A 12199-nucleotide genomic window follows, 5' to 3' on the forward strand; every position below is an offset into this window, starting at 1 on the left:
GTTGACAATGGTTAATGGAGTAAAAAAAGCAGAAACTATGAGAAATTAATGAAAACTGGAGCGAAAAGGTCTGCAAATGAGCTCACTGGGTAAGAAAATTTTAAATGTACAAGCTATTTGGTTACAGAAATGGCCACAGCAACTACTCTACTATCCAACCCCATCATAAAAGAGCTACACTCCATTTTAACATCCTAAATACTCAAAGAACATAACCATGGGCTATCCTTTCTGCTGAGGGCCCGTGTTCTTCAACTAACATGGAAGAATGTTCTAGAGTTGCTGGATAAAAATAAAATCCATCCCTTCTCCCCTCCCAGTTTCATGGGTCAGCACTGAAATCCAAACCAGACTCCAAATTCTGTAACAAAATCTTTCAGGGATGGTTAAATAGTGTTTAAAAATGAGCAATGAACGGTAGGTAGATGTCATCTTTAAAGGGATGTGATTCTACAGAGGTGGAATGCAATATACCTCTTCCTCAGTTTACCAGAGGAACTGTGAACACTTGGGCTTTTCTCTTAGTTGCAGTTTTACGTGTATCACAAATAAAATCCAGCCACAGCTGATGTTTAACGGTGTTAAAACAATTCCTCATTTCAGAAGCTGCCATAATTTGGTAATCAAAATAATTATGATTACAATAATATTAAAACCTCTTTGCAATGACTCTATGGAAGGAGGTCAAAGGGACACGGACCTATTAAGCAACTAATTTAAAGCTTGTGATTTGGGTTCACAAAGCAGCTCAGGACACATTTCCAGCTAGACACTACATCCTTACTTGTGTGGGTGTCCCTCAAAAGCAGAGCTTAGACATGAGCTGAAAAAAGCCACAGGAAATACTCAAACCAAAAATATCAAGTTTTTAATGTACATATTCCACAGAAAGCAGTTACAACGCTCTCCTACACAGCAATGGTCCCTTGTAATTTACCACAGCAACGTTTATTCGAATACAAACAATAATGGGAAAGCCAGGCAGGTTTTCCTCAGGACAGAAGTCTGGACCTCGTTAAGCTTCACAGTTTAATCGATGGCAATTGTCTTGCCACACCCCATGTTATTGTGACAAGCGCTTCTGATCAGAGGTATCCTCGTTGGGCAGTATAGAAGCATGGGAAGAAAAACCTCCCCTCGTGGCAACGATACATGTACGCTGTGTTTTATCAAGAGCTGTATGTCCTCGTGACAACTCCTCACAGTGCCTGATCATCCCCTAAAACCTGGGACTGCTCCTCCCAGCACTGCAGCTTCACTCGGCTTTTTGTCTAACGGAGATTCGTTCGGTCAAGACGGAGACGTAGAGTTTCAGCCAAGCGTACGTGACACCCAGAGCACAGTATACAGAGGTCAGCAACAGAGGGACAAAAGGAAAATGTCGTTTCCAGGGGGTCAGGGGAAATATAATTTCACAGAAGATTTCCAAAGGCACTAGTTGGACCAGGTAGATTGTTTCAAGCCAGTTAAGGAGAGGCCTCTCTCTCCTGTCAGAGGAATTAGAAAAAAAGAGATAGTGTTAAAATACATTATGTTAACTAAAAATAACTATTCTGTTTTTCATAGAATCATAGAATGGTTTGGATTGGAAGGGACCTTAAAGCTCATCCAGTTCCAACCCCCCTGCCAGCAGCAGGGACACCTTCCACTAGAACAGGTTGCTCAAAGCCTCATCCAGCCTGGCCTTCAACACTTCCAGGGAGGGGGCATCTACAACTTCCTTGGGCAACCTGTTCCAGTGTCTCACCACCCTCACAGTGAAGAATTTCTTCCTAATATCTCATCTAAACCTCCCCTCTTTCAGTTTAAACCCATTTCCCCTTGTTTTGTCATTAACTGCCCTTAGGAAAAGTCCTTCCCCAGCTTTCTTGTAGCCCCTTCAGGTACTGGGAGGCCGCTATAAGATCTCCCCGGAGCCTTCTCTTCTCCAGGCTGAACAGCCCCAACTCTTTCAGCCTGTCCTCATAGGAGAGCTGCTCCAGCCCTCGGATCATCCTGGTGGCCCTTTTTCAGCTATCACTGGTGACCAGTGCAAAGAATATCCGTCATTAGTTCACAGTAAGGCTTTAAATAACAATTTAAGAGTTTCAGTAGGAAAATAAGCCCCCTGTAATACCAGAGTACAGCTAATTTCCTTATCACGGGGCTTTTACACCAAGTTTCAACATGATCTGGAATCTAAGTAGAAATCTCAGCAGCTGTTCTGCTTCATCTCACATCATTCCAGTGAACAACTGAACAGAGACCTTCACACACACATTTGTTCCATAGAATTTGTACTGGAAATATCAGATTTATCTTAAGCATTGTCCCCTTTCCCCTAGTTTTCTGTAGGATGTACAAGCCAATTTCTCTTGCAAAGGGAACTGGTGGTGGGGTTTTGACTGCAGGTACTTTACACAGGAATTCATGTTCTTCTAGAAGGAACTTTTTTTGTTTGGGGTTTTTTTTTTTTGGTGTGGTTTTTTGTCTTTTTTTTTTTTTAAAGTTAGGAACTTGCAAAAGCTCCATCTCTAGACAGAAACTAAAGTCCTACAGAGGTTTTTTGGTTATAGAGTTTGAGACAGAACAATTGAATTGTGGAACATTAAGGGGGGAAAAAACAATCTGGCTGAAAGAGGATCACCTACAAAAAGCATGCAAGTGAGGTAGTGATACAGGTTTATAGCATTTCCCACAGATCCTTCTCTACAGCTTGGCTTTGCCATGGAAAGTTTGGGAAATAGGGAAGTGGAAACTTACAGGGGTTACAAGGACAAGCGCTATCTTTGGTCAAGTGGGTAAGAGATCAACAGCCTGTATAAATACACAGGATCATCTGGGCAATTCTGTGTTTCAACAACCAAATGTTTGCAGGAGATTTGTTGACAAATAACAGCTTTTAAATGTATGTTATTTATAACCTGCCCTTCTACACATCAAAATACTAAATGTTACTGCACAAAAACCCCAGGAGTATTTGTAGCTGCTAGTACAGACAAACAATCTCTTGATAACTCACTGTAGTAAGTGCTCCAATACTGAATTAAATCCTCACAGGCTACAACATGACACCTCTGTGCTTTACCAGTGCATCAAGCAGGTGGGGATTTGCAACCCATGGGGACTAACTGGGTAGCTGTCACAATTTAAACAGAACAAGGATGTGCTGTTATCATCCCAACTGAAGCCTTGCCTCCTGAGAAGAGAGCAGAGGCAGCAACACCTTTGAACGAGTAACACTTCAATTTGATGCTGCAGCATCAGTTTTCCGCGCTGTTTGCCCCATTGTGACAACGTTGTTCCTCGTGACAGAATAAATGGTTTTGTTCTTGGCTTTGGGAACAAGTTTCTTTAATTACCTGAATAGGGATTTCAATGAAGAGAAGCTGTAAACTGTAAACAGCAGCATAAGCAGTATTTTAATTGGAAGTTCTGAAATACAAGGAACATAACGTACTTTTAAAGTTAATTACAAAAGCATTTTGCCATCTAAATTGCAGTATCTCTAAATCCTACTAGTCACACTTGCCATTGCCCAACTTAATTTTTCTCCAAACAGAACTAAATGTTTTATGGCTTAGGATACCTAAAAATAAGCACAGACATTAACTAAAGCAAATGCCCAGCATTTGCAATACACTTAGTTAAATTATCTATAAACATACTGAAGACACTAATTAAAATTACAATATGATAGCAGTGCAAATAACATTTTCCTATTAAAAAAATAAATCAGAAATTACTGGGCTGAGAAGCTTGAAACATAAATGTGACAGTCAAATCAATGGCACCTAGTTTAAGGTTTAAGCAAAGCAAACAGACCCTTGATTAATTGAAAAGGGAGGAGGAGGAGGAAGGAAGGAACCCCTGTACTGGGCACTGGTGAGGCCGCAGCTCGAGTGCCGAGTTGAGTGTTGGGCCCCTGACCCCAAGAAGGACATGGAGGTGCTGGAGCGTGTCCAGAGAAGGGCAACGGAGCTGGGGAAGGGTCTGGAGCACAAGTGTGCTGAGTTCCCTTGTGGCTGAGGGAACTGGGGGTGTTGAGCCTGGAGAAAAGGAGGCTGAGGGGAGACCTTGTGGCTCTGTCCAAGTCCCTGCAAGGAGGGTGGAGAGAGGTGGGGGTGGGTCTGTTCAACCAAGGAACAAGAGACAAGACAAGAGGAAATGGCCTCAAGTTGCACCAGGGGCAGTTGAGATTGGATGTGAGGAAGAATTTCTTTGCTGAAAGGGTTCTGAGGCATTGGAAGGGGTTGCCCAGGGCAGTGGTGGAGTCCCCATCCCTGGAGGGATTGAAGAGTCGTGTAGACATAGTGCTGAGGGACATGGGTTAGTCAGGGACTTGTCAGTGTTGGGTTCATGATTGGGCTCGATGATCTTGAAGGGCTTTTCCAGTCTAGGCAATTTTGTGAGCAGCCTTTTGTCACAAAGACAAATCTGTCCCTAGGCAAACTGATTTAACTGATGCTGCTGCATGATTTTTTAGGTTAAGCACACTACTGATAGCATGAAGCAGCAGGCAGCTGGACAAGTCTGCTGGAAAACAGTCTACCAGGTCTGCGGTTTTGTCTTTACCATTTTGATCATGTGCTTATGTTAGACAGGGGGAAGTTTCTAGAATGGTGGCAGAATGAGGGATAACAAGTATTTGCTCTGACAAATTAATTTCAAATTAAGTTGAAGTCTCTACTTCAATTTAAAGCCTTTTGGCTCTTCCACAGCTGTTTAAACCAACATTTCTTTTCACTAGTTGGAGAGTTTGTATTTAAGGAAACAGGCTGACATACAGCCTCTTGCAACTTTCAACTTATTACATAAAATAATCCAAAATCATTACCTGCACATCATCTGGGAAAAAAAAACAAACAACAACAACAAAACCCCAAAGCAGTAAGATGAAAGCAGAGAAAGAAGGAAAACACTTTACCTGGTGGAGTGAACAACAATGGAAAAAGTGAGAAGTGCCCTGTGGTTGTCAGAATCAAGTAGATTCCAGCATCCTTCGCTCTCTGAATGGACAACAAGCTAAAAACAACAAGGATTTGTTAGACTTCTGGCTTTTAGCAAAGAAAATTTCAGCAAAACACTACACAATTCACAGGAGACTGAAGAACAGGTCAAGTAGAGAGTTTCATAGTACCCCAGTCCCTCCAAACATTCGACCTGTGCTGGAATCTCCCACTTCTAAACTATGAGGCCTCAGAGATGGAAATGTAGAAGAAAAATCAGCCAGGAAACCCTTCCCCAGAAAACCACAAACCCAAACATCAGAAATGCCTGGAGTTTTCTACAAACAGTCTTTTTCCTTTGCCTGCTGGCTGCCAGCATGGTCATCCCTACTTTTTCTCCTTCCCTTTTTTTTTTTTCCAGTGTTAATTCCTTCCCCTCCCACAATTCCCACTTTAAGAATTTAAACATCACTAAATCTCTGAACAAGAAAATACAGTTTGCAGCAATATTGGTCAGGCAGCTTATAAACTACAGTCTCACTTCTACCAAAAACAGGCATTAAGGCCTTTTGGTAGAAATTGTGTACTGCTCTTGTCAAGCACAGTGCAGAAAGCCCCATTCCTCAGCTGGCTCCTGAACAATCTCTACCTCACGTTTTAAATACGAACCACAGCACTTATCAAGCCTTGAACTGCCCAGCAGCTACAAGATTACAATATTTTTACATTTATCCACGACAGACTGGATCTGTCTAGGTTGCCCAAGGAAGCTGTGGCTGCTCCTCCCTGGAAGTGTTGAAGGCCAGGCTGGATGAGGCTTTGAGCAACCTGGTCTAGTGGAAGGTGTCCCTGCTGATGGCAGGGGGGTTGGAACTGGATGAGCTTTAAGGTCCCTTCCAACCCAAACCATTCTATGATTCTATGAACACCAGCCACTTCAGTTCTTACAATTATCTGTAAATTACTACAAAGCTTTGCTGTGTCCTACAGACCTGAAACGGAAATCAGCTACTCCCAAGAAAGCTCTCCTTAAAGCTTCTGTCAATGTAAACTATTGTAAAGTATGTCATGAAAAATACTGTTTAACACCACATTGTTTTCCTACATATGCTGTACCTGCAGCAACACATTTTTATTGCTAAGGCAACCACATTTTAATTGTTCCTGAAATTAATTTACCTGAAGTGCACTAAAACTTTACAGCTGAAGGCATTTTAGAAACACATTCATTTTCTGAAATGTACTGGAAACCAAGTGATCTTCTTTGAGGATTCCTCAACAAGTGGTTGCAAGTTTAATTTGGTCAACTACTACCTCTGAAATTCACTTACCTTAAAGGCAGAATAGCAAGCAGTATTGCTTTTTCATGCACGTGCCAGCCAAACATGAAGGAGCTCAACGCACAAAGAACAAGGCACTGCAGAAAGCCTCTGGGCCCTTGAGGTTTAAACCAAAGACAGAAAACAGAGGGCTAGAAACAACAGGCAAAAACAGGACTTCAGTGAAACGTCTGGCAACCCTGAACACAAGCCACTGTCCAATGAGATGATTTAATTTATATTTTAATGTTCATAAACACCACCACAGCCAGGTTGTGCTTGTGTGGCACAGGTGTTACATAGCACTGAAGGAACCATCTCTATCTGGATGTATGAGCAGAGTCTTACAGACTTCATCAATATAACAGGAGGGGAAAAGCAATGTGTAAGACAACAGCCAACTCCCTGTTATTTGTGATGTCTTTGGATCTAAGCCACTAAACTAATTTTATCAAAGTTACTACATAAAGGTGTCAAAACACAGATTTCCAGTTAAAGGCTTGTGGCTCATTAGAGTGAAGATGACTCTGTACCCAGGTAATTACTTATTGAACCTTCATTGCTTTCCTTGTCAGGTGAAGAACACGAGGCTCACCTGTAGCTCAAGCTGTGAGGAACACCGTAAGCTGCCCAAACAGTTCCATCAGTATCTCTACTCACATCCCAGTTCAACTACCTTCTACCACAGAAGGTGACTTCTAGCTCAGCATGCAGAGTGGTTTTGATCCAAGATTACTTTTAACAACCTTTTAATAATTCTAGAGCTGTCAGAGGCCACAATTTTAGCCATACTTGAAGAAAGTCATATTGTCTATCAAGATAGTAATTCCACATTTATCCTAATAATTGTTTTTTATTATTTTTGTTTTTAAAGAAAACTTATTTGTTGCCTTATAATTAAAATTCATGTGAAGTGCATCCTAATCAAATAAAACCTACTACGCACAAACTACATAAAATCTCCAAAAAATATTATTTATTCTTACCAATATAGATAGGAAAGTACAGATTAACGTTGCCAGTGGAGTCACAGAAGGGAGGACAGTATGCTGAAATTCTTGAACCAGCCCTCCTGTCATTGAGGCTTTAGGAATTTTTGTGGGATCAAGAAAGTTACACTTTAATCCTGAAAACAAAAGAGAAAAAACAAAACCCCACAAACTGATAAATATTAACAAAGAGGAGCAGCTGAACTAAGTACACAGCCAAGTTTTCTCTTTAAAAAAAGACAGCAGAGAGGGGAAGGCTGATTTCTGCCCTGCTGCTGGAAATTATCATGCACTGGATTAGGCAGACAATCAGGTGATTTCAGGCAATCTAAAAAAAATGTAATTTACTACCTCCACTTCAAATGGGGAAGGAAGACTAAAATCCAGAGAGCTCTATCTGCAAATAGGAACAAAACAGCAAGATGAGCATACAGTACCAAAAACTGTTAGTGCTTTATCCATGGCATTGTACAAAGCCCAGAAGTTTGGGGCCCAGTAAGCATGGCAGAGGCCTCTCTTGAAAGGAAAAAGCCGTGAAATGACTTGAGGCAGCTGGCCCTACAGGAAACACAGAAAGAAGAAAGAAATGGCCTCTTTAGATGAGACATGGTTTATATTTTTATAACAGTTTTCTAACAGTTCAGGGGAATGACAAGTGAAAAAGGAATTATTACCAACACTATGAAGGGACCCAATGAAAGAGCAGAAACAAGACAGACAATCAGTCCCAGAAGCGTTAGGTGAAGAAAGCTGAAACTTCTCCACTTCAGGGATCCATCTGAAAGAAGCAAACAGATTATGAAAGCAGTCACTGTGGTAAGTGGAGAGACAAAGCATTCCACACCGACAGTGAACTGCTAGCACCTATCTAGAAGAAACACAGAGCCTTTTATGTCAACACATTCACTTGCTTCCTTCAACAGTTATTTTGCATTTAATGACAAAACAAGGGGAAATGGGTTTAAGCTGAAAGAGGGGAGGTTTAGATTAGATATTAGGAAGAAGTTCTTCACTGTGAGGGTGGTGAGACACTGGAACAGGTTGCCCAAGGAAGCTATGGCGGCCCCCTCCCTGGAAGTGTTGAAGGCCAGGCTGGATGAGGCTTTGAGCAACCTGGTCTAGTGGAAGGTGTCCCTGCTGCTGGCAGGGGGGTTGGAACTAGATGATCTTTAAGGTTCCTTCCAATCCAAACCATTCTATGATTTTATGATAACCACAAAAATTCTTACAGCTTCAAATTGCCACCTGCAGTTTGTTGATGTTGTTTTTTCTTAATAAAGAACTCCCTAGAAACATGAATTTTAAATAAATAAATTTCTAAGATCTTTAAAGACCTCACCAACTCTGCTACCCAAGCAGAACTTTTGTTTGACCCACACCCATTTTGTTCTGCATGTCTTGTGCTTTCCCCAAGCCCCACTAATTAGCACAATCCCCAAAAGCAAGAGAGGAAAAACCCATCTTACCTGCATGATTTGCAGTAAAACAGTAAGATCTCAGCAAGTAAATGCCATATGCTGGAGCCACATACACGTAGATATGTTTAAAATGCAGAAGAACAGCAAAAAGAAAAGCGCCCTCCAAGTATCTTTTCTAAAAGAAAAACAAAACAAAACCCAAGGTTTTTTTCTCCTTTTTCTCCCTTTTTACATTTATTGGTCCTGTATAATGCTCCTAAAGTGACAGAACACTTACCACAGGCACAAAAAAACCCGAGTATTTATTTCAGATTACGAACTCAGTAGTGTTATGCACAACAGATATGGAGTAGAAAACTACATCATCACATGATACTTGGAAAATTGGGGTAGGCTTCACCTCCTTGCAGATTCAGAGGTACATTTTCTCAGGACCAGTGACTTGGAAGATAAGATGGCAAGAAATCATGCCACATTGCTGAGGTGTAACACAGAATTTAGCTTTCTCACTGGGAACTGCAAGGCTGCAGCATCAGCAAGCAATTACAGTGAGTTTCAAGTTCTCCTCTTCCCATCCAGCTAAACAAATAATTAGACATCCAGCTTGGCACTGCTCAACTTTGAGCTGCTCTCAATACCTTCAATATAAGCAGCTCAATGAAGCTAATCAATGCACCTAAAAAACATATGGTGACAAACAGAAACAAGCCATCCAAATTTACCTGACATAATCGAGCAACAGAAAGTAGCATCAGTCCAAACAGAAAGCCATTGTACTGGAAGTGAATATCTGAGCTTGAGTCAAGAAAGGAATAAAGCAAGCTTTGTGACTACTGTCAAGTTTTCTGGGGAAGACTCAAACTTAGAAACAATAAACTCAAATTAAAATGGAAATTAAATCGAGAAAGTAACCTTACTACCTACAAGGGTAGGTGGTAATAGAACAAGGGGTGATGGCTTGAAGGTGTCAGAGGGGAGATGGAGCTGAGATGTGAGGAAGAAATTGTTTGGTGTGAGGGGGGTGAGCCAGTGTCCCAGATTGGCCAGAGAAGCTGTGGCTGCTCCTCCCTGGAAGTGTTGAAGGCCAGGCTGGATGAGGCTTTGAGCAACCTGGTCTAGTGGAAGGGGAGTTGGAACTGCTGATGGGCTTTAAGGTCCCTTCCAACCCAAACCAGTCTGGGATTCTATGAAATTCACTCCACATAGACACAAAGTCATTACTTAACCCCACCCATAAGCACAGGCACAAAATCTGCTCATAGTGACACATTATCTGGATGAAACAAAGGATAACAATCTGACCACACATGTATCATGGAACTCATATGACAGTAACCAGAACAAATAAAAGGTTAATTCTCCACTTTTTGCATTTTAAAGTATTAGTTCCTGCCTCACATTGGTTAATGGACGGAGACAGCAGCCCTCACTTATCACCTACCACCTGTACACTGGCAACTTCGACTAGGACTGGGACAGACAAAACTAGTCCTTCCTATAGAAGAACGACTGTTGTTTTCTCTTTCTGTTCCCTCCTCAGCAAGATCAACAAACATTATGTCAAGAACAACTCATTAATTGGACTTTCCGGAGGTGTTTTTATGTCCTCTTTAAAAAACCTTGCTAATTCTCATGTAACATTAGCATGAAGTTATTCAACTAACCCCAGAAACACAGACAGCGGAGTTCCTTGCTGTGACAGTAACAACAGTATTCATGGGTTTCTACCACACACTGTAACAGATTAAAAAACCCACAAACACCCCACACCGGTTTGAAAGGATACGATCCACAATTAACAACCCAAAATTCCACAAGAGCAGGACAGCAAGAATAAATGCTGGTTTTTCCAGGACATCCTTTGCAGCTCGTTTCCCATTTACACACCTGCAGCACCTGAACAAGAGCAGAAGAAACAAGAAGTCTTAATTGAAACGGGCAAGAGGAAAGTTGTTGTTTTCAAGTGCTGAGAAGGGCACTTAACCTGAAGAAAGCTATTTTATTAGGATGATGGAAGGCTGTTCTTGCTAAATTCATCAAGAGATGACAGTGCCATGAATAAAATTTAGTAAAAAAGGGATTTTAAACATCAATAGCTGTAGTATGTTCCACATGCTAAGGCTTATGTTAAGTAACTTTGTCTCACATTCAATAATAACTGTAAAGTTGTCATAACCTGTTTGCTATCAACCTCTCATCATGAACTACGTATTGCTACATCTGGAGACAACGGACCAAGTTGTATTTAAGCTCCTCAGTGGGACATTAACCTCTTCCTGACTCCCTCCCCAATATTACAAGCTATTTCTGTGGGTTAAAAAACATCTTATTACTTCTCAGTGCAAAGCCATGCAGTCCATATTATTTTTGAAGGGAAGGTTAGATCAGATTAAAAAGCTGGGGATGATTTGTGTTGAAATATTATTAGTAGAGCTGTGTTAAGAAAGTCATCTCATTCAGGCATCTGAGCCAAAACAATAAAAGGGGGGGAAAAAAAGTCACAATGCAAAGCTAACCCTTTTCAAATAAAGAAAGTCAATAAAGGAGCTTAGGTAGTGCCCCGGTGCAACAGAGAACTTCCTGCCCTGATTTGGAGCAGACAGAATAAAATGAGGTCAGACTGCTAGAGGTTAAAGTAGGCAAGATAATTCTCAAAACATTTCTCCCCCTCTACTCTTCAGGTGCAAGATAAACAATTCTTGACAAAGTCAGGGCATGCTGAAAACATACAATCTTCATATTGTTAAATCAGACTTGGAATAATCAGTTTATCATCAAAAATACCAAAAACAATGGAGTGACTTAACACATTGGACAATACTGGGACTTTATAACAAGTTTCCTTTATGCTTCAGCTCTAGAAGAACAGAGTAATAAGAAAAGTGATAGGAAGAAACGGTTGGATGCACCCAGGCTGTGCTGCAACTTCTACAAAATGAGCCCAGCAGCAGGAAACAAAAAATATCTATAAAGTGTGAGACACCAGCTAATGTCTGAATGTGTATAAATCTGATCCCAGGTACAGCAACAGCAGCTCCAACAACAACAACAACAACGTTATCTTGTGTTTAGAAGCGTGTTCCAAATTTCTCCTTCAACAGGTTAAAGCAACTTTGATATTTCCATGTATTTCCATGCTTATTTGTATAAATAATTATTTGTTGTTACTGTAGAAAAAGGTCCATCTATTAATGAATATCCAGTGTGCCTAAAATTAGAACATTAAGACTTACTCACGAACTGCATAGATGAAAAGGATATCTGTAAAGATGACAGAAAATCTTTGGAAGAAGATGGTTGAGCGACTGGTGTAATTGAGATTTTCAATAACCAACATCTTGGGGTCAAAGTACTTGGCAACGTGCGAAAGCGCGTATTCAAACCAAGCAAAGAACGGTGGATAATCCAGAGTCCACTCTGAAGTGGCCTAAAGAGAAAATGAGATTAAATAATTTAATCCAATCCATACTGCTCACAGTCCTGCAGGTACAGTTCACCACAGCAAATCAGCCTCTATTTCATAGACTGGTTTGGGTTGGAAGGGA

General features: G+C 41.0%; 1 protein-coding gene across 1 annotated transcript; it reads right to left on the reverse strand.

Annotated features, from left to right (window-relative positions):
- Positions 1 to 1178: 1178 nt before the first annotated feature.
- Positions 1179 to 12081, reverse strand: ALG8 (ALG8 alpha-1,3-glucosyltransferase; the record flags this gene model as incomplete). The annotated part of the gene is made up of 11 exons (XM_010173942.2): positions 1179 to 1487; positions 3342 to 3414; positions 4907 to 5004; positions 6260 to 6399; positions 7234 to 7373; positions 7674 to 7794; positions 7911 to 8014; positions 8703 to 8829; positions 9377 to 9444; positions 10441 to 10550; positions 11888 to 12081. Coding segments are annotated over 11 exons (1407 nt in total), but the record flags the coding sequence as incomplete, so codon positions are not given.
- Between the last annotated feature and the right edge of the window lie 118 nt (positions 12082 to 12199).

This window comes from Antrostomus carolinensis, unplaced genomic scaffold (genome assembly GCF_000700745.2).
Source record: "Antrostomus carolinensis isolate BGI_N321 unplaced genomic scaffold, ASM70074v2 scaffold10548, whole genome shotgun sequence".
Classification (NCBI taxonomy): domain Eukaryota; kingdom Metazoa; phylum Chordata; class Aves; order Caprimulgiformes; family Caprimulgidae; genus Antrostomus; species Antrostomus carolinensis.